This window comes from Suncus etruscus, chromosome 8 (genome assembly GCF_024139225.1).
Source record: "Suncus etruscus isolate mSunEtr1 chromosome 8, mSunEtr1.pri.cur, whole genome shotgun sequence".
Classification (NCBI taxonomy): domain Eukaryota; kingdom Metazoa; phylum Chordata; class Mammalia; order Eulipotyphla; family Soricidae; genus Suncus; species Suncus etruscus.
This window is the reverse complement of record NC_064855.1, coordinates 32804857-32822769: the sequence shown is the minus strand read 5'-3', so window position 1 is coordinate 32822769 and position 17913 is coordinate 32804857. Positions and strand designations below refer to the sequence as shown.

The following is a 17913-nucleotide window of genomic DNA, read 5'->3' as shown; positions in this document are numbered from 1 at the left end:
GCCCTGAGAAGAAGCTAGGAAGGGGAGAGCGGCAGAATGAAAGATGAGGCTGGAAGGTGCTAGAAGCTGCTCGGGAGGAGCAGAGCACAGGATCCAGGAAGTCACTGGCACATGTGAACTTAACCTTCCTCACACCAAAGGCCAGATAGCACTTCCAAACTCAGCACTCTCTCTGTGCCATGGCACCTCCATTTGTCCTTCCTTGCTATGTCACCAGAACCAACAAAGTGACAAGAGGACAAGGTGGGCCAAGCAAATAGGCTAAGAAGGTAAGGAAGATTAGATGAAGACTGTTCCACAAGGGGAGAGATGAAGCTGTTCCACAGCAAAGAGAGAGACAAGGCTGTTCCACAGGAAAGAGACTAGTCTGTCCCAAAGGGATGACAGTCAAAGATACCCCACAGTAAAGAGAGAGAGAAAAGTGACCACAGAAAATAGAGATGAGGCTTTCCCATAGGGAAGAGAGAATGACGAGGATCTCTCACAAAAGAGAGACAGGTTGACCCTGAGGAAACAAAGATGAGGCTGTCTCACAAGGAAGAGAGACACTAGACTGTCTCATAGGGAAGACAGATGAGACTATCCCACAGACAAGAGATGAGAGAGCTAAAGGCTCTCAGAAATTCAACACACTACTAGTGTGGCTCCTGACACACCTCTGATGGCTGGTGTGCTCTATGGTGGAGAAGGCCATAATGAAACTTTTTCTAAGTGGGGACCTAAAGTCAGGGTCGGGTCCTGTTTGGGATTTCTGAAAGCCTCTTCTCTGTCTTTCATCCATGGCTTCCCGCCTCCCTATGAAGAGAGGCCCCTAAAGCAGAGAGCAAAGAGGAGGCTCGAGACATGAGATGTCCCAAGTGGCTGGCACATGTGTGCACAGTGATCGACTATTCCCCAAGAAGAGGACCACATCCCCAGGCCTTTGTCCACCTTGTCACCCATAGGTGCTTGTCCCATCCCCTCAGGGACCCCTCTCCCAATGCCCCATAGGGTCCCTATCCCACCCTCTCAGGGACTCCTTATCCCACCCCCACAGGGACTCCTGTCCTATCTCCCAGGCCCCATTCATCCTTCAAGCCTCTTCCTACCCTCTGGGAACCTCTTGTCTCTAGGCCCCGACCCACCTTGCATGCCACTCACCTTTGCGTTGTCCATCCATAGGCCCATAGTTGACCCGCCCACGGTTCTCCACCAGGATCCTCAGCTTGGAGTAACCCTGTGGGAGGACACAACCTTGAGTGCAGGGCTGGGCCAGGGACCCTGTGACACTCTGACTCCCATAGCCAGATCAGCCCGGGAACGACGCACCTGGACGAAGGGGATATGGACCTCGGTGTGGTCATAGTCTAAGACTCCAACAGACATGCTGTCCACAAACACCTACAGGGAATGCAGTGGTTTAGCAGGAAGGATCCAGGAACCCAATGGGGGACATAGGAGAGTGTGGGAGGTATCCAAGGACCCTGCAAGGGACATAGGAGAAGACAGAGGAACCCAGGGATGACACAGAGAACACAGGAAAAGACAGAGGGAACCAGGACCACACAAATGACCCTAGGTGGAAGGATCTAAACCTGCTGACCCTCACGGAGCCCACCTGGCCACAGTCGCGCACATGGGCCTGCAGGGTGCCAGGGGCCGTGATGCTCGTCTCGTACAGTGCATATCCGAAGGCCTGTCCGTTGCCATTGTTGATGGGCAAGTTCTCCATGTTCAAGGGCCAGTCCGAGGTCACTGGCTAGACAGAGGAGAGAAGGACCCTAATAGGGGGAGGATAGAGACCCCGCTAGGGAGAATGGAGACCCCACTGGGGGGAACACAGACCCTGCCTGGTCTTGTCACATACTCATATGCCCATCCAGATGCTCACAAGCCATGTGCCCTACCCAGGAGCTGGCCATGCATGTCAGGGGCTCCCAGGGACTAGGCATAGGCCCTTAAGTTTCAGACCAACCTGCATCCCCCACTGCAGGACCTCTTGGGAGAGGACAGGGTATCCCCCAATGTTGACCAGGAGCTGGTAGGTGAGTCCATAAAAAGTATACCTTCGGGTCAGGCTCTCTGCCCACCACCCACGGACCCTCACCTCATCCAGGTACTCGAGGGCATCCCAGAGTGGTAAGTACCACAAGAAGCTCACAGGATCATAGGCAGCTTTGGGGAGCAGGTCAGGGGGCCGAGGAAGGGGCTTCTTTGCTGCAGACACATGAAATTCTGTTTCCTCTCTGGATCCGGGAGCTGCTGGGAATGTAGTTGCCTCCCCGGGAATCCCAGACCCTTGGGTGACACAAGCCAGCTGGGCACCCTCTCAAGATGCTGCTGCCCACAGACCTGTGACAGAGGAGAGGAAGTTCCGCAGTTTGCTGAACTTCCCAGTGTAGTCCCCGGCCTCGGTCAGCACCGCGTCATAGTCTGAAATGAAAGGCAGGACCCACAGTCCATACTCAGGCAACACACCTGAGACACCCATATCTGCCAGCTTGAGGGTCTTTCACATCCTCCCTGGCCACTCAGAAGCTGGAAACTGACAACCCAGATGAGACTCCACAGGCCCCAAAGCCCCCTGGACTTGCCATAGCTGGTGACATCTGCCTGGTACTGGCCCTGGTGCGTTGCCCCATTCATGAAGCCAAAGTTGGTGCCGCCATGGAACATGTAGAGATTGAAGGAAGAGCCGGCGTCCAGCAAGGCTTTTACTGTCTGCAGGACCTCTGGAGGGGACATGTGGGGTCTGAGCGGCAGGGCACAACTGCTATGCTCCGACTTCTCTTCCCGGACTCAGCAAGGACAGGAAGATGTGTGCTGCCAGCGGCCTGGACATATTGAGTTGATGCTACAGTTATATTGCCCTCACCCTGCCTAATGCGGGGTGGATATGTGGAAAGGGGCTTGGAAGTCGGTCATTGTGGAGTCGCCTCCTGGCATTGCCTCTTTTTTAAAATAAACAGAAACAAAAAACATTTTACAGTGATACACTGTTACCCCTCCCCCAACTTCCTGCCTATCTCACCTGGATGGTGAGGCCCTCCCGCAGCTGGGAGGGGTCTGTGATTGGTAATTAAGGGGTTGCCTGTGGGGAGAGGGGAGAGATCGGAGACGGGAAGGATGCTTGTGCAGGGCAGCTGATGGAGGCTACTTAATAAAGCTCAGCTTAGAGGCCATGTGAGAAATATCAATATGGCGATTAGGGCCTTGTAATAAAGCTGGGTATGTTCTGAAACTTCAACTGACTGCCTGTGGATCATTTCTTCACCATTACCCTGCTACTTACAGACCCGCCGGGGCTGCAGGCGCCGGGCTGAGCCGTGATAGGCCTCACCACCCATTCACAATACACTTTACAATTTAGTTATTTTATTTCTCTATTTCGGGCCACTCCTGACAGTGCTCAGGACTCCTCACGGGCACAGTGCTCCCTGGCAGACCCCTGCACACTTCTCAACAGTGACTTATAGCACAGAAGACATTTCTACCCCAGAAGGTGACTGGGTCAGTAGCTGATCCCAGCTCACAACCACAGGAGACAGTGTATAAGAACATGATTCCCACACAGAAATGTGTGTGGCCCAGAACTGCAACCCTCTGTTAGTCGGGAATGTACACAGACAGACCCTCACTCGGGCAAAAGTTACCAGCTATTCAAGGTGTCAGCGTGGCTGTGTCTGTGGCACAGGACGTGGTGTGGCACCTGGTGGCAAAGATGCCCTTCACAGGGGTAAGAACTGGGGCTAGAGAGGTGGTCAGGGTGAAGGCAAAAGACAGATATGTTGCTAACCCTGGAATGAGCAAGTTCCACAGGGTCCCAAGCACTGCTAGGTGCAGCTTTAACACTGAGGGGCCCAGGAACCCTAGCCGCCCAGACTGAACCCCAGTGACCTAACCACTGTATGGCAGGCATCCTCTGAAAAGAAACACAAGAGGGAACAGTTGTGACGAGGGCAGTTCCACAGAAAGATCCATGTGGCATGGATCAGAGTGACTCTGAAGAGAATCTGCCATTAGGGGAGTGGGTCACACGAGCCGGCCAAGTGACGAGCCCCATGGACGTGACCTTGGCCAGGCATAGGAGCCTGAAAAACTGTCATGTCTGAGCCATCAATACCAGGCAGGAGGGTCGCTCTGCAAGGGTCTTCACAGGGTCACCCGCCACAGCATGCCATACCTAGCTCAGTATCTCCCAGAGACACACAGGCCTTTGATACAAACATTGGGCTGGCTCTGCATGTCCAAGTCTCGCTGTCTTTTCAGCCTGACAGGAGCAGCTCTGACTGCGTCCCCAACATACATCCAGATGGGGCACACCCACGTAGGACCCACCATCATCACTGGCTGGAGCCAGAGTGGTGGGTTAGGCCCCGCAGCACACACTTACCCGAAGAATCCCGGATATTGTGCCGGCTGCCCCACACATCAAACCAGCCTGTCCAGTATTCCATCACCATCTTAGGTTGGACCACCTGGCATTGGGAAAGGAAAGATTTTCTGGCTAAAAGGACAAGAGGGGAAACCCTTCGGACACCTGAGTAGTAAGGACAGAGCCCTCTGAATCCCACAAGGCAGAGAGGATGCCATCACATGGCTCAAATGTCCTGAGGGAAAAACCCACCCTCAAGTCCCTCATCTCTCCCCGTCATTAGAATGGGGAGAGCCAGCCCCCATCTCTCCCAGTGGAACAATACCCAAGCTGGATCCCCTTTCAGAGCTATAGGGAAGCAGAGAAAGCAAACCCATAGCAGGCAGGAAGCAGAGAAGCTGCTGGTGGGTGTGTGCACTCCACAGCCAGAGCTGGGTGCTGCCTCAACAGGCCTTTATCCCTGCCTGACCGGTCCCTATGAAAGATGATCCTGGGGGCCGGAGAGATAGCATGGAGGTAAGGCGTTTGCCTTTCATGCAGGAGGTCATCGGTTCGAATCCCGGCGTCCCATATGGTCCCCCGTGCCTGCCAGGAACAATTTCTGAGCCTGGAGCCAGGAATAATCCCTGAGCACTGCCAGGTGTGACCCAAAAACCACAAAAAAAAAAAAAAAAAAAAAAGAAAGATGATCCTGGCATGGAGACCCTGCACCCCAGTTCTCTAGATAGTGACCCCATCCCACAGGGGGCCCATACCCTTTAGCAGGACATGGGAGAAGAGGAGAGAAGAGAGGAGGAGAGGGGAGGGGAGGGGGATGGGGAGAGGAGGGGAGAGGAGGGGGGAGAGAAGGAGGGGGGGAGAGGAGAGGAGGGGAGAGGAGAGGATAGGAGGAGAGGGAAGGGGAGGGGAGAGGAGAGGAGGAGAGAGGAGGAGAGGGAAGGGGAGGGGAGAGGAGAGAGGGGAGGGAAGGGGAGGGGAGAGGAGGAGAGGGGAGGGAAGGGGAGGGGAGGGAAGGGGAGGGGAGGGGAGAGGAGATAGGAAGGGAAGACAGGAGAGTAAGGGAGAGAAGGGGAGGAGAGATGGGAGGGGAGGGGAGATGAGAGGGGAGGGGAGAGGAAAAAAGAGGAGAGGAGAGAAGGGGAGGAGAGGAAGGGAGAGGAGAGAGAGGAGACAAAGAGTAGAGGAGAGGAGAGAAGGAGAGGAGAGGGAGGAGAGGGGAGGAGAGGAGAGAAGAGGAGAAAAGAGGAGGGGAGAAGAACAGAGAGGAGAGGAGGGGAGAGGAGAGAAGTAGAAAATTCTGAGCACATAGTCAGAGGGTTCAAAAATGGGCTCCTTTCCCTTTCTCATGGGTGCTGGACATTGTGGTGGAGTTGGTGGGAGCTAGAAATTCGGGGCATCTGAGGTCTCTTTTCCTGTTCAGAAAACACAAGGTGAAGGGGTACACAGTGGAGATAGGGCAGGGGAGCGGCAGGAGGGGTTGTGTACCTGGGTGCTCAGTATGAAGTCGTTCAGCACTTGCAGGTCCCCCAGAGACTGCAGGTTAATTGTGGCCAGAGCTGAGGAAAGATGGAAGAGTTTGGGGGGTGGCTACCACCCCACAACACACTCACCCCCAGGACACTCACCCTCACCATATTCCCTTACCTGTCACCCTACACTTAGCCCTACTTATAACCCCACACTAACCTCATCACCTTTTGGAGCAGCCTCTGAACACTGAAGGGTTTGGGAACATGCCTAGGACATGTCTGGGGTTCCTCTCTGCCTGGTGCTTTAGGGACCAAGACATGTGGGGTATAGGCCTGTGCTCCAGCCCCCCAACCCCTCCCCAGCCCCTTCTACTCATTATCTCATTGGCTCTCAGTACCTATTGCATCTTTGGTTTGAGGTCACACCTGGCAGTTTCCATGCTCAGGGCTCACTCCTAACTATGTGCTCAGGGCTTACCCCTCGAGGTGCTCAGGAATCATTTGTGCTAGTGATTGAATCCAGATCAACCATCTGAAAGGCCAGCACCCAAATCCCTGTCCTCTCTCCAGGCCCCAAATTCATTTCTAAAGAGATGCCCAGTCCCTGCCTGCAGTAGTACAGGACAGTCAGGACTAAAGCCTCAGCTGCCCCCATCATTTCTGGGGCTCGGTGCTGGGTTGGGACAGGGGTCTTCTCTGTCTCATGACACTATGAAAGCTCAGAGCTGCCCCCGGGGCCACCGCCTCCAGGCTCCTGCTCCTCAGTGGGAATCACCAGACACGAGGCTTGGCTGGCCGGGCCTTGTAGAGGGAGCATGCCTGACTCTAGACACCCATGAGGCCTAATGGCAGGTGAGAAGCCAGAGAGAATGGGGGTACATAGGCAGATATGCAGACAGTGCTCTAAGAACCTCTGAGACTGGGGGGCAGAGGCCTAGGACACTTCCCACTCATGACCCGTTTTACCTAGAAATGTTTGTGAATTGTAGGTAGATATTCTACAAGCCCAGGTGTGCACCAATGGTGAAGAAAGTTTACTAAAAAGATGCTGGACCCCTAGGGGGCATCAATCAAGCAGCTGACCCCTCCTCCAGCTCAGGGTCTCCCCAACTCCCAAATGCTGGACCGGAGACTGTCCCACCTGCAAACTGTAATACCTCCCCTCAGAAGGCCAGTCTCCCCCAAAAGCTAAGTCCTAGCACAGTTGTCCCAAGACTAGGACATAATGCTCCCCAAAATGGCTCCAGCTAGTCCTCTGGCTGCTCCTAGCACACAGAAGCTGCTCTCAACACTGCCCCCAGTGTTGAGAACTTAATTTGTGTGTCACAAGACCTGCCAGGCCAAATCAAACCCCACAACAGAACCATCACCAACAAGAAACCTCCCCACAACACCCTTCCCTGAAGAGTGGGTAGAGCATCTGCCTTGCATGTGGCCAACCTGAGTTCAATCCCCAGCTTCCCATATGGTCTTCCCTGTCTGCCAGGAGTGATTCCTGAGTGCAGAGCCAGGAGCAACTCCTGAGAGCCACCAGGTGTGGCCCAAAACCAAACAAAAAGAGAAGAGAGAAAAATATTTTCCCTGAGAAACCCCAGAGAAGCACCAGAAAAGGAATGTGCTAGAAATAGCAAGGTGGGACACAGCATGCCCTATACTTGCACAGAACTCTGCTGGGCCAGAAACCAGGGTGCCAGTCCCCTAAACGCAGCAAACTGGGGTAGAGCCTCATCCAGATGCAGTGGGAGCGAGGGGCTGTGGAGCACACTGGGCCCTCCTGCTCCAACAATGTGGTGGGCAGCAGCAGAGAACACCTGCTGGACAGCACCCAGGTTCCTGCACAGTGGAAGGGCCCCTGGACAGGAGAATCACAAGAAGGGGTGCAAGGGAGAGCCACTGGCCATGATCCTACAAGGCCAGAAGTAGAGTGTTCCAGTAATATTCAAGCTCAGAATGAGAGAGAAAGGCTCCAGAGCAAAGCTTGGGGTAGGGGCTATCCCCACTCTCACAAGCTCCCATTTTGAGATCCTCCCAATGTATCAGAGTTTGATACCAAGTGACAAAAATGCCAGACCAGACACTACCATCCCCTGGGGCACAGGATTGGAGGAGAGGAAGTGATAGGACTGTAGGTGAAAAGGGCAGAGCAATTTTTGTGCGCAGTAGATGAGGTCTGTGCATGGTAGACCCTGTGTGGGTGGTGGGTAGGATCTGTGGATAGTCACAGGGTCTGTGGTAGTAGATGGGGTCTATGGTGGTGGGTGGGGTCTGCTTGTGAGGCAGGCCTGCAATAGATTGGAAGAGGCTCAGTTAGAACAGAGGTCCGCATCCACACACCAGAGCCTGCTGGGCTCCTGCTCCTGGAACTGAGTGTGAAGAGACAGTGCCACCTTGTGGAAGCCATGGTAATCACTGCAGATGCCCAGGACACTGACCTGGCATGGCTCCTAATCTGGGTCCAGGCCTCCTTTGGCCTGCTCATCCCTCAGGCTGTGGCCTGGGATTACAGAAATGAAGTCCCACTGCAGGGACAGTGGGCAATGTATGCTGTGAAAGATATGGTGGATTCAGAGCCAGCCAGAGGGTGCTGCTGGATGGGGCTCACAGGCAACATCCTTCCAGAGAGCATGTCCTAGATGGAAGTACGGCCAACTGAACAAATCCAGGTCTCTAAAAAGATGGTAATTCTGGGGAGGCATTCCATACCTTGGAACAATCCTGAGATTAAGAGCCAGAATTGGGCACAACAGCTGGGTGAGCTCTTTGGAAAGAATCAAAGAGTTGTAGTGACAACAGAGCTGCAGAGACTCTGTATTCTGACAGGTCCCTGGACCAGGTAAGGGGGCTCTTAGAGTGACTGCAGGGACTGGGTTGGGGGGCAGATTAGCAATGATGACATTTGCAAAAGCATGCATATCTAGGGAGATAAAGCAGAAGTGCAGCGATGAGGAGAGTGACATGATAGAGTGCAGGGATATGTGGAGTGACAGAGTGCCCAGCCACTGGGTCAGGCTGCCTGCAGGGCATTCTATGAGCTTCAAGCCATCCCTGGGCTGAAATCTCTATACTGAAGATGCAGCTGGGTGGGCAGCTGAGGAACAACCATAGCACAGAATACACATCTCAAGACTGTCTACACAAAGACTGCATTTAGAGCCTGGGGAACTTCCAATGTGATGAGAGTTCAGAGAGCAGAGGGACTTGTCCAGGGAAGCTAGGAAACTATGAGGACCAGTGAACAAGCAGATATGACCCACGAGGGGGGGGCATGAAAACACAAGGAGGAGCTGTAACCAGCAGTGGGTGGATGTGTGACCATGACAGGCTCACAGAGAAGGGAAATGGAGTCAGAGGGAGGGGAAGTGACCCTCAGAGCCAGTAGGCGGGTGCTGTCCTCTCCTCATAAGTGGGGGAGAAAACAGAAATGGTCTGCATGCAAGCGAGGAATGCAAAGGATTACAAGAACTGAGAACTATAGCAGACAGGCTCAGGAGCACCAAAGTTCAAACAGGATTGCCAGACATTCAAACATGGTTGGATGATGAGGAGAGGAGCATTGAATATGGACACATGGGGCATTCCCAGAGGGGGGCTAGTGTCACAGGGCAGCCGTGGCTTTCTAGGGGCAAAGATTCAGGGGTCCAGGGTGGGGGTCCAGGGAGAGATAAAAGTGGTAGGAGCTGCAGATGAAGGACAAGGCTGGGTGCAGGCCAGGAAGCAACAGAAGGCACTGTGTCTGGGCCCACAGGGTCACTCACTGCCCAGCCAGATGCCTGTCACTGAGAGCCCAGCTCTGCTGGTGCAGGCTGGGGCCACCCACTTCGAGATGCAGCTTTAGGTCCATAATGTCCCAGGGTGCCTGGCACCCTGGAGAGAGAGGAGACAGGCCAGTCCTGAACCAGGCCCCAGCAGCCATGTGGTCCCTGCAACCTCTGCACACACCTCCGTCCACAACGCCCTTGCTTAGGCCATCCTTGTTGTCCGAGGTCAGGAGCAGCTCCACAATCCCCCGGTCCTCCAGGGCCTGCAGCAGGAAGAACAGAAGCTGGGGTCCTTGATGAGCCACACAGGGAAGTGAGGACACCCTGCACTCACCTTCTTGATGTAGGGCATGTAGGCAGGGTCTCTGCTGTAGGAGCCATATTCGTTCTCCACCTGCACGGCGATGATGGGGCCTCCATGCTTGTACTGGGACAGAGACAGCCACGTCAGTGCCATCACATCAGGATCCCAGAACATTCATGGAGGCTAGAACTGAGACAAGTCTGAGAAAGGAGCCCCGGACATATAGCCACGGAAACAGCACATTTTCTGGGTATAACTACCCAGCAAAAGTAAAAGACAGCCAATAACATGAGACATCATCTATGGCCTCTCTATGGCCCCAAACTCTTTGGATCAACACATAGTGTCACTGAGAGGTACCAGCCCTTCACTCCCACAAAGCCCAGGACCTGGGAATGTACCCCTAATCTGGATGTGGGAATGAACACATCCCCAGGTCCCCAAAGTCTACATGAACACAACCCCTGACTCCACTGTCAGATTGAACACACCCAGAACTCACTATTTGCATAAACAATCCCTCTGGCACAACTATCTACATAAACACACTCCCTAAATGTATAAACACCCCCCCCACGCTACTGGCTGTATGAACACAGACCTAACCCCATGTCTGCATGAACGTACTTCTTGATCTCGCTCAAGCCTCTGACCCCACTGACTGTACCACCTAACCCTTGACCCAACTATCTGCATGAGCACACCCCTAAATCCAATAACTGTATGAAAACACTCCCTGACTGTATGAACACCCCCCGCCCCATTGAATGCATGACACACCCCCAATCACACTATCTGCATGTACTACCCTCTGACCCCCCACTGACTGAACAACCTCTAAAGACTGTATGAAGATACCCCTGACTTTACTGTCTACAAGAACACATCCCTGGACCCCACTGACTATATGGACACTCCCTAATCTCACTATCAGTACAAATGCACTCTCTGACACCACTGTTGGCATAAGCACACCCCATGACCCCAACTCTGCATGAAGGCACCCCATCACCCAACTATGGGCATAAATGTACCGCTGATCAAACCTGTCTGCGTAAAGGCATCCCCGATCCTGACTCCTGTGAACTCTGACAGCTTCTGTCCCAATTCAGGTCTCAGATAAGAAACTTCCAGTAAGTTGAGCTGGGGTAAGGGAGTCCCAGACCCATGTTCAGTGCCAGTGTGGCTCGTGTCGGGGTAAGGACTGTAGGCAGGATTGTGGGAGCATATGAAGAGGCAACCTAGGAAGCTCAGTGAGGCCCTGGAGAGTATAGTCACAAAATGCAGTTGGGAGAATTGAAAAACACCCCCACACCTGGCCAGACAAGCCACGGGTCCCAAAATGTCTGAGGTCAATGTGAGCCCCCATGACTGTCAGAGGGCTCAGGAGCCTGACAGTGTTTTAGGTGTTGCTTAGATGTTGTCTAAGATCTGTGTAGACATTAGGTGCTGTAGGTGACTTCTTAGAGAACAAATAAAAAAGATAAACTTGGGGCCTGAGTGGAGGTGCTGGAGGTAAGGCATCTGCCTTGCAAGAGCTAGTCTAGGAGGGACCACGGTTCGATCCCCCGGCATTCTATATGGTCCCCCCAAGCCAGGAGTGATTTCTGAGCGCATAGCCAGGAGTAACCCCTGAGCATCAATGGATGTGGCCCCAAAACAAATAAAAACAAAGCCAAACAAAAAAAATATAAACTTGTCAAAGCAAGTAAAAATAAACTCACTTGGGGCCAGAAAGATAGCACATCGATAAGGCGTTTGCCTTGCAAGCTGAAGGTCGCTGGTTTGAATCCCGGTATCCCATATGGTCCCCTGAGCCTGCCGGGGGCGATTTCTGAGCGTAGTGCCAGGAATAACCCCTGAGCATTGCCAGGTGTGACCCAAAAACCAAACAAACAAACAAAGAAACAAACAAACTCACTCAAAGGGAGGAAGAGGAAGAAAATAGTAGAAATTAGAGCAAAGATAACAAGAGACCAAAAAAGTAAAAAAAATCAATGATTCTTTGACAAGGTCAACAAACTTTATAAACCCTTTGTTAGACTGATTTAAGAGAAAGGACTCAAACAAAATTAAAAACTCAGAGATTGCTCTCAACACAGGGATTCTGAGAGGAATGTGAAGGAGTGGAAACCCAAATCCAAAAAGATTGCCAACTTTCTGATGAATAGTGACACCAAACTGTCTCCTTGAGTCAGTTTTACTGAAGACAGATGCTTCAGACAAACTGCAGAGGAACTTCGATAAGAACCAAACACAAATCCTTCTCAAAACATCACCAACTGATGTCATGATGTAATTGTACAACTGGGCTGGCAGGGCAGGAAACTCTCAGAGCTGGTATGCTGCCATATCTGCACAGGGCCTGACTCAGTTCCTGGAACCATATACCCACGGCATATTTGGGTGTGGCACCGATGACCCTAAAACCACTAGAAAGCCCCTCAAAACACAGATGCCACCATGAACAAGGGGTCTGTGGAGCTTAGGCAAGACATAAATACAATCATAATGCAGCGTAAACTACCAAAATGAAGGAAAAGCACCAAGGGCTATATCACTCCATACTAACACTGATGCAGGAATCAAGAAAACCATCTGGACTGTGTGAAGGTGGTCTATATGTGCAATACTGAAAAGAGGTTCCCCTAAGATCTGGGACACAACCTGGGTCAGTGAATCCAAAATTGGAATTTAACAAAGTACTAAAAGTTCTGAATGAAAGGAGGCAGGAAGGCAGGAAATAGAGAGACAGAAACAGAGAGGCAGAGAGAGGCAATAAAAGGCATTTACCTGGGAAAAAAAGAAAGAAAGAAAGAAAGAAGAAAGAAAGAAAAGAAAGAAAGAAAGAAAGAAAGAAAGAAAGAAGAAAAGAAAGAAAGAAAGAAAGAAAGAAAGAAAGAAAGAGAGAGAGAGAGAGAGAGAGAGAGAGAGAGAGAGAAGAAAGAAAGAAAGAAAGAAAGAAAGAAAGAAAGAAAGAAAGAAAGAAAGAAAGAAAGAAGAAGAAAGAGAAAGAGAAGAAGAGGAAAGAGAAGAAAGAAAGAAAGAAAGAAAAGAAAGAAAGAAAGAAAAAGAAAGAAAGAAAGAAAGAAAGAAAGAAAGAAAGAAAGAAAGAAAGAAAGAAAGAAAGAAAGAAAGAAAGAAAGAAGCAAAATGACCTGCGTTCAGATCTGTGATCACAGGTTCTTCACTAATTATTTTTTCTTTAATTTTTTCTTTTCTTTTTTATGGTTTTTGGGTCACATCTGGTAGTGCTCAGGGGTTACTCCTGGCTCCATGCTCAGAAATCGCTCCTGGCAGGCTCAGGGGACCATATGGGACGCCGGGATTCGAACCAATGACCTTCTGCATGAATGGCAAACACCTTACCTCCATGCTATCTCTCTGGCCCCAATTTTTTCTTTTCTTGACAACAGATTCTTAAATGTGAAAGATGATCACAAAGATCCACAAAAAAGGCAATTATCACTAATAAGTTCAGCAAAGTGGCAAGATACAAAATCACCAAACACAAATATTCAGTTCTGCTGTGTTGCTTATCAGTGAACATTCTAGTTATGATAGCATCAAAAGATGGACATTCTTCAGAACAAATTTAATCAAGAGCACGAAGTAGCAGGATCCTACAAACTACAGACTGTCCCCAAAGGGAGACTGGCCACTGGTACACATGTGCATGCACAGAGGACCCCAAGACTGACCAAGTCTGAGCACTATACCATAGCACGACTAGCCATTTATCATTGGGATACCTGAGCACAGCCTAGGAACCACCAAGCATTGAAAGAAAATGAGGATGGTGATGAATGGGAAGGGATCCCTGTGTTTAGATTAAACATCAATGTTGGCACTGCCACAAAATGAACTAGTGAGACACCATCCTATCAAATCCTAAAGACAGCTTTGCCAACTAGACCCAGCCACCAAAATCCTTCAAATAATGGTTCCAAACAATGACAACTAAAGTATTGAAAAGAAAAAAAAATAAAGGATCACACTTGCTGATTTCCGTTGCACACATTTCAACACAGGTGCCATTCAGACTCATACCTACCATCACTGGGACCAACATCACCCAGAAGGCACATCAATGAAGGCGAGCTGCCCACCCACAAAAGAGCTGGCCACTGCGTGGTCACGCACATCCCCTAGGCAATGAACCCCAAAACATATAGAAAACACCACACTACAAGTATGACAATCCACCATGCATATAAAATGAAGATGGCAGTTCTGATGACCTGAAAAGTGCTAAATACCTATTTGCCCTCTCAAATAAGTAGGACCCTACTAGAACTCAAAGAAAGCATGAATGAACCATAAATAAGAAGCAAGAGGATATGAAAATAGAAATGAGAAAACTCCAAACTGAAATAACAGAACTGAAAAAATTGGTAGGCAAAATGAAAATCTCACTGGAAAGTCTCTTCAACAGAGAAATAGCAGCTGAGGACAGATCACTGAACTGGACGATGAGATGCATAACAACTCCATACAACAGAAGAGATTGAAAAAGAATCATAAAGCAAATAATCAGACAATAAAAAATAATCCTCAACTAATATAAATAGACAAAAATAGAAGTCTATGATAAACTCAAAAGAAACAACATAAGAATCACAGGAGCCTCAGAGACCCAGGAAGAAAATCCCTATAAAAAATCAATAGTCAAGAACATCATTGCAGACAAACTTACAGAGATAAACACTGCATGCAACCAAATTCTACGTGCCTGATGGGTACCAGCTAAAAGAAACCCAAAGAAAAGCACCCCAAGACATATCCTAGTCACAATGACAAATTCCACAGATAGTGATAAAATATTGAAAGCAGCAAGATCAGAAAGGGAAATTACATTCAAAGGAGCATCCTTAAGATTTACAGCAAACAGGCCCGGAGAGATAGCACAGCGGCATTTGCCTTGCAAGCAGCCGATCCAGGACCAAAGGTGGTTGGTTCGAATCCCGGTGTCCCATATGATCCCCCGTGCCTGCCAGGAGCTATTTCTGAGCAGACAGCCAGGAGTAACCCCTGAGCACCGCCGGGTGTGACCCAAAGACCAAAAAAAAAAAAAAAAAAAAAAAAAGATTTACAGCAAACATGTCACAAGAAACCCTTAAGGCCAGAAGGCAGTGGTGGGATATAGTGCAAAACTCAATAAAATGAATGTTTCGCTTAAAATACTGCACTCAGCCAGACTCACGTTCAGGTTTGAAGGAAGTATACATAGCTTCATGTATAAACAACAGCTAAGAAACTTTACAGACTCAAAACCAGCCTTAAAATATAAACTGAAAGATCTACTTTAAGACAAGACAGACCAAGAGACACATCAAACTCCTACATAAAGATGACACTAAATCCCATGGCAATTATCTCTATCAACATCAATGGACTAAATGCACCAGTTAAGAGACACAAAGTGGCAAATGGATCAATGCTGACATGACTGCCCATACACACAATAAACACACATGTGTGCAAACATGCAACATGGTATCAGAGACCAGAAATAAGCTTTCATACCACCTACAGTTCAGTGACTTCAATAGGATACCAAGATCCTCCTACCGGAACTGGATCTTCTCACAGGCAGTGGTAGAACTGGGTATTTGCATGCAAAAATAGAGGAGCTGGATCTGATCCTGATTCTATAAATAACACTTAGCTGAAAAATAATAAAAATAAAAAAATAAAGCTTACACTAGGAATATAACTCTTGGAAGAAAACAAAGTAGAAGGTTCAAGATGCTGGGTTGCCAGTGAGTGCTTGGATGTAATGTCAACAGCAAAGACAACAAAGAAAAAATGAGCTGTTGACTTGAACTAGAATTTTAAATTTTGAGCAAGAAAGGACAGAGTGACAAGGCAAAGCACCAAATGAAGAGAACTGCCCACTAGAAACTAATACTGGAATATACTTCGAACACCTACACCTCAACTGTGAGACAATTATTTCAATGTAGGTAAAAGGGCTAGGGAGATAGAATAGTGGGAAAGGTTCTTGCCTTGCACAGAGCCAACATGGGTTCAACCTTTAGCACCCCCACGGAGTCCCTCAGCACCACCAGGAGTGATCCCTGATCCCTGAGCACAGAGCCAGAAATAAGTTCTGAGCACAACTGGGTGTCCTGCCAAATAAAAAACACAAAAGTAAAAATAAATGTTCCTAATAAGCATTTGTCCAAAGATAAATGGAAAACCGCATGGAAAAATACACACCCCAAGACTGGCCATCAATGAATTCGTATCCAGGCCCAGTCGCCCACTCCCAGTGTGGATTGGGAAGCATAAAAGTGGGGCTGGACTGTCCATAAAGACCCCCTGGTGGCAAGAAGGAGCAGGAAACCTGACAGGATCAGTAGGTTCAGGAGACAGGAACTCAGAAAGGAGATTCTGAGCAGGCAAGCCTGAATGAGCCAGAGGCTAGGTCACATATGCAGCAGGAAAGGGGGCATAGGGATGGGGAGAGCTTGCCATGGCCTCTAGGGTGGTACAGGAGGGGTCATCGTGACCTGTAGAATGGGAACAAGAGGGCCAGGGAGGTGGCGCTAGAGGTAAGGTTTCTGCCTCGCAAGCGCTAGCCAAGGAAGGACCGAGGTTCCATCCCCTGGCATCCCATGTGGTCCCCCCCAAGCCAGTGGCAATTTCTGAGCACTTAGCCAGGAGTAACCCCTGAACATCAAATGGGTGTGACCCTAAAAACCAAAAAAAAAAAAAAAAAAAAAAAGAATAGGAACAGGAATGGGTCACATGGCCACTAGAACAAAATGGGTCGCGGTCACATGGACAAAAAGAGGTGATGGGAGGGACAGAAGGAATTGCTGTGGCTACTGGGACAAGGATGAGAAGGGGGTCACCATGGCAGTGTCCTGTGGCCATGGAGGACTTGGGGGTGCAGAACTAAAAGGGCACAGATCATCGGTTTTTTCTTTGTTGTGCTCCACTGAATAGGTACCTGGTGCCCTGACGAGAAACAACCACGGGGTGTGAACTGTGGCCTTCCTGGGGTGCATCCACCAGTACCACCATCCACAAACAGTCCGTGGCTCGCTAGAGTGCAGGATTGAAATGTGAGATGTACTGTTCCACTTGAATTTACAGCTAACAGTTTTTACATGAGCAACTAATTCTTCTTGAACCTAATTCATTCTACCAAGATTATTCATCTTTCATTTATCTATAAATTAAATGTAACTCCATGTTCTAGTTTCTATGAACTTGAAGTTTGAGGGTGACTCTTGATGGTATTCCGGGGAGCATGTGAGGCCAGAGATGGATCCCAGGGTTCTTTCATGCAACACCTGTTCTCAGTCCTACTGATCCACCTCCCAGGCCCTCAGCTGGGTTATACCATCAAACAAGCAATCAAACAGCCCCTTTGACATATGTGGAACTGGGAATATTCCAAGCCTCTGACTCAGGAGCATTTTTACAGGCCTCTCTCTCTCTCCCTTCTGTGTCAAAGCTGTGACAGCTGGAATCACATTCATTTGGCAATGGTCACTTGCACACTCAACCATGGCTAGGAGCATTTGATATCTTGAATTACTCAGCATGATCATATTTCACTGCATACCCATCAGTTTGTATGGTACATTTCTTTCTATGTGTCAACAAATAAGCATGCAATAGCCATGTGGAGGAGCCAGGCATTCTTCTTGACTGTACAGAACAACTGTTCCCACTCCTGCCTTCATATGGTTTTGTTGTTGTTTTATGGGTGGGGCACACCCAGCAGTGTTCAGGGGTTAGTTCTAACTCTGCGCTCTGAGATCATTTCTAGTGCTGCTTGGAGGACCATATGGGATGCCGGGGATAGAACCCAGGTCAGCCATGTGCAAGGCAAACACCCTCCCCTCTGGACTACCGCTCTAGCTCCTATCCTGCCTTTTTCTCGACTTGGATTTTCACAGGCAAAGTTGGAGATTGTCTGCCCACCCTACTGTGTTGTAGCCCAGGTCTGTATACTCAATATCTGATGCCCCAAGGAAATACCTAGTGTTGTGTATGTAAATATTTTGGGGG

At 49.7% G+C, this 17913-nt stretch overlaps 1 protein-coding gene across 1 annotated transcript in view; it reads right to left on the bottom strand.

Annotated features, from left to right (window-relative positions):
• Positions 1-17913, bottom strand: part of GLB1L2 (galactosidase beta 1 like 2) — a 31349-nt gene that overhangs the window by 1783 nt on the left and 11653 nt on the right. Inside the window, exons 6-15 of the mRNA XM_049778350.1 lie at positions 9916-10008; positions 9763-9844; positions 5840-5910; positions 4373-4457; positions 2574-2711; positions 2332-2412; positions 2087-2196; positions 1598-1738; positions 1309-1380; positions 1141-1216 (exon numbers count right to left, since the gene is read on the bottom strand). Coding sequence (XP_049634307.1) covers positions 1141-1216; positions 1309-1380; positions 1598-1738; positions 2087-2196; positions 2332-2412; positions 2574-2711; positions 4373-4457; positions 5840-5910; positions 9763-9844; positions 9916-10008 — 949 coding nt within the window. The remainder of the gene's footprint in view (positions 1-1140; positions 1217-1308; positions 1381-1597; positions 1739-2086; positions 2197-2331; positions 2413-2573; positions 2712-4372; positions 4458-5839; positions 5911-9762; positions 9845-9915; positions 10009-17913) is intronic.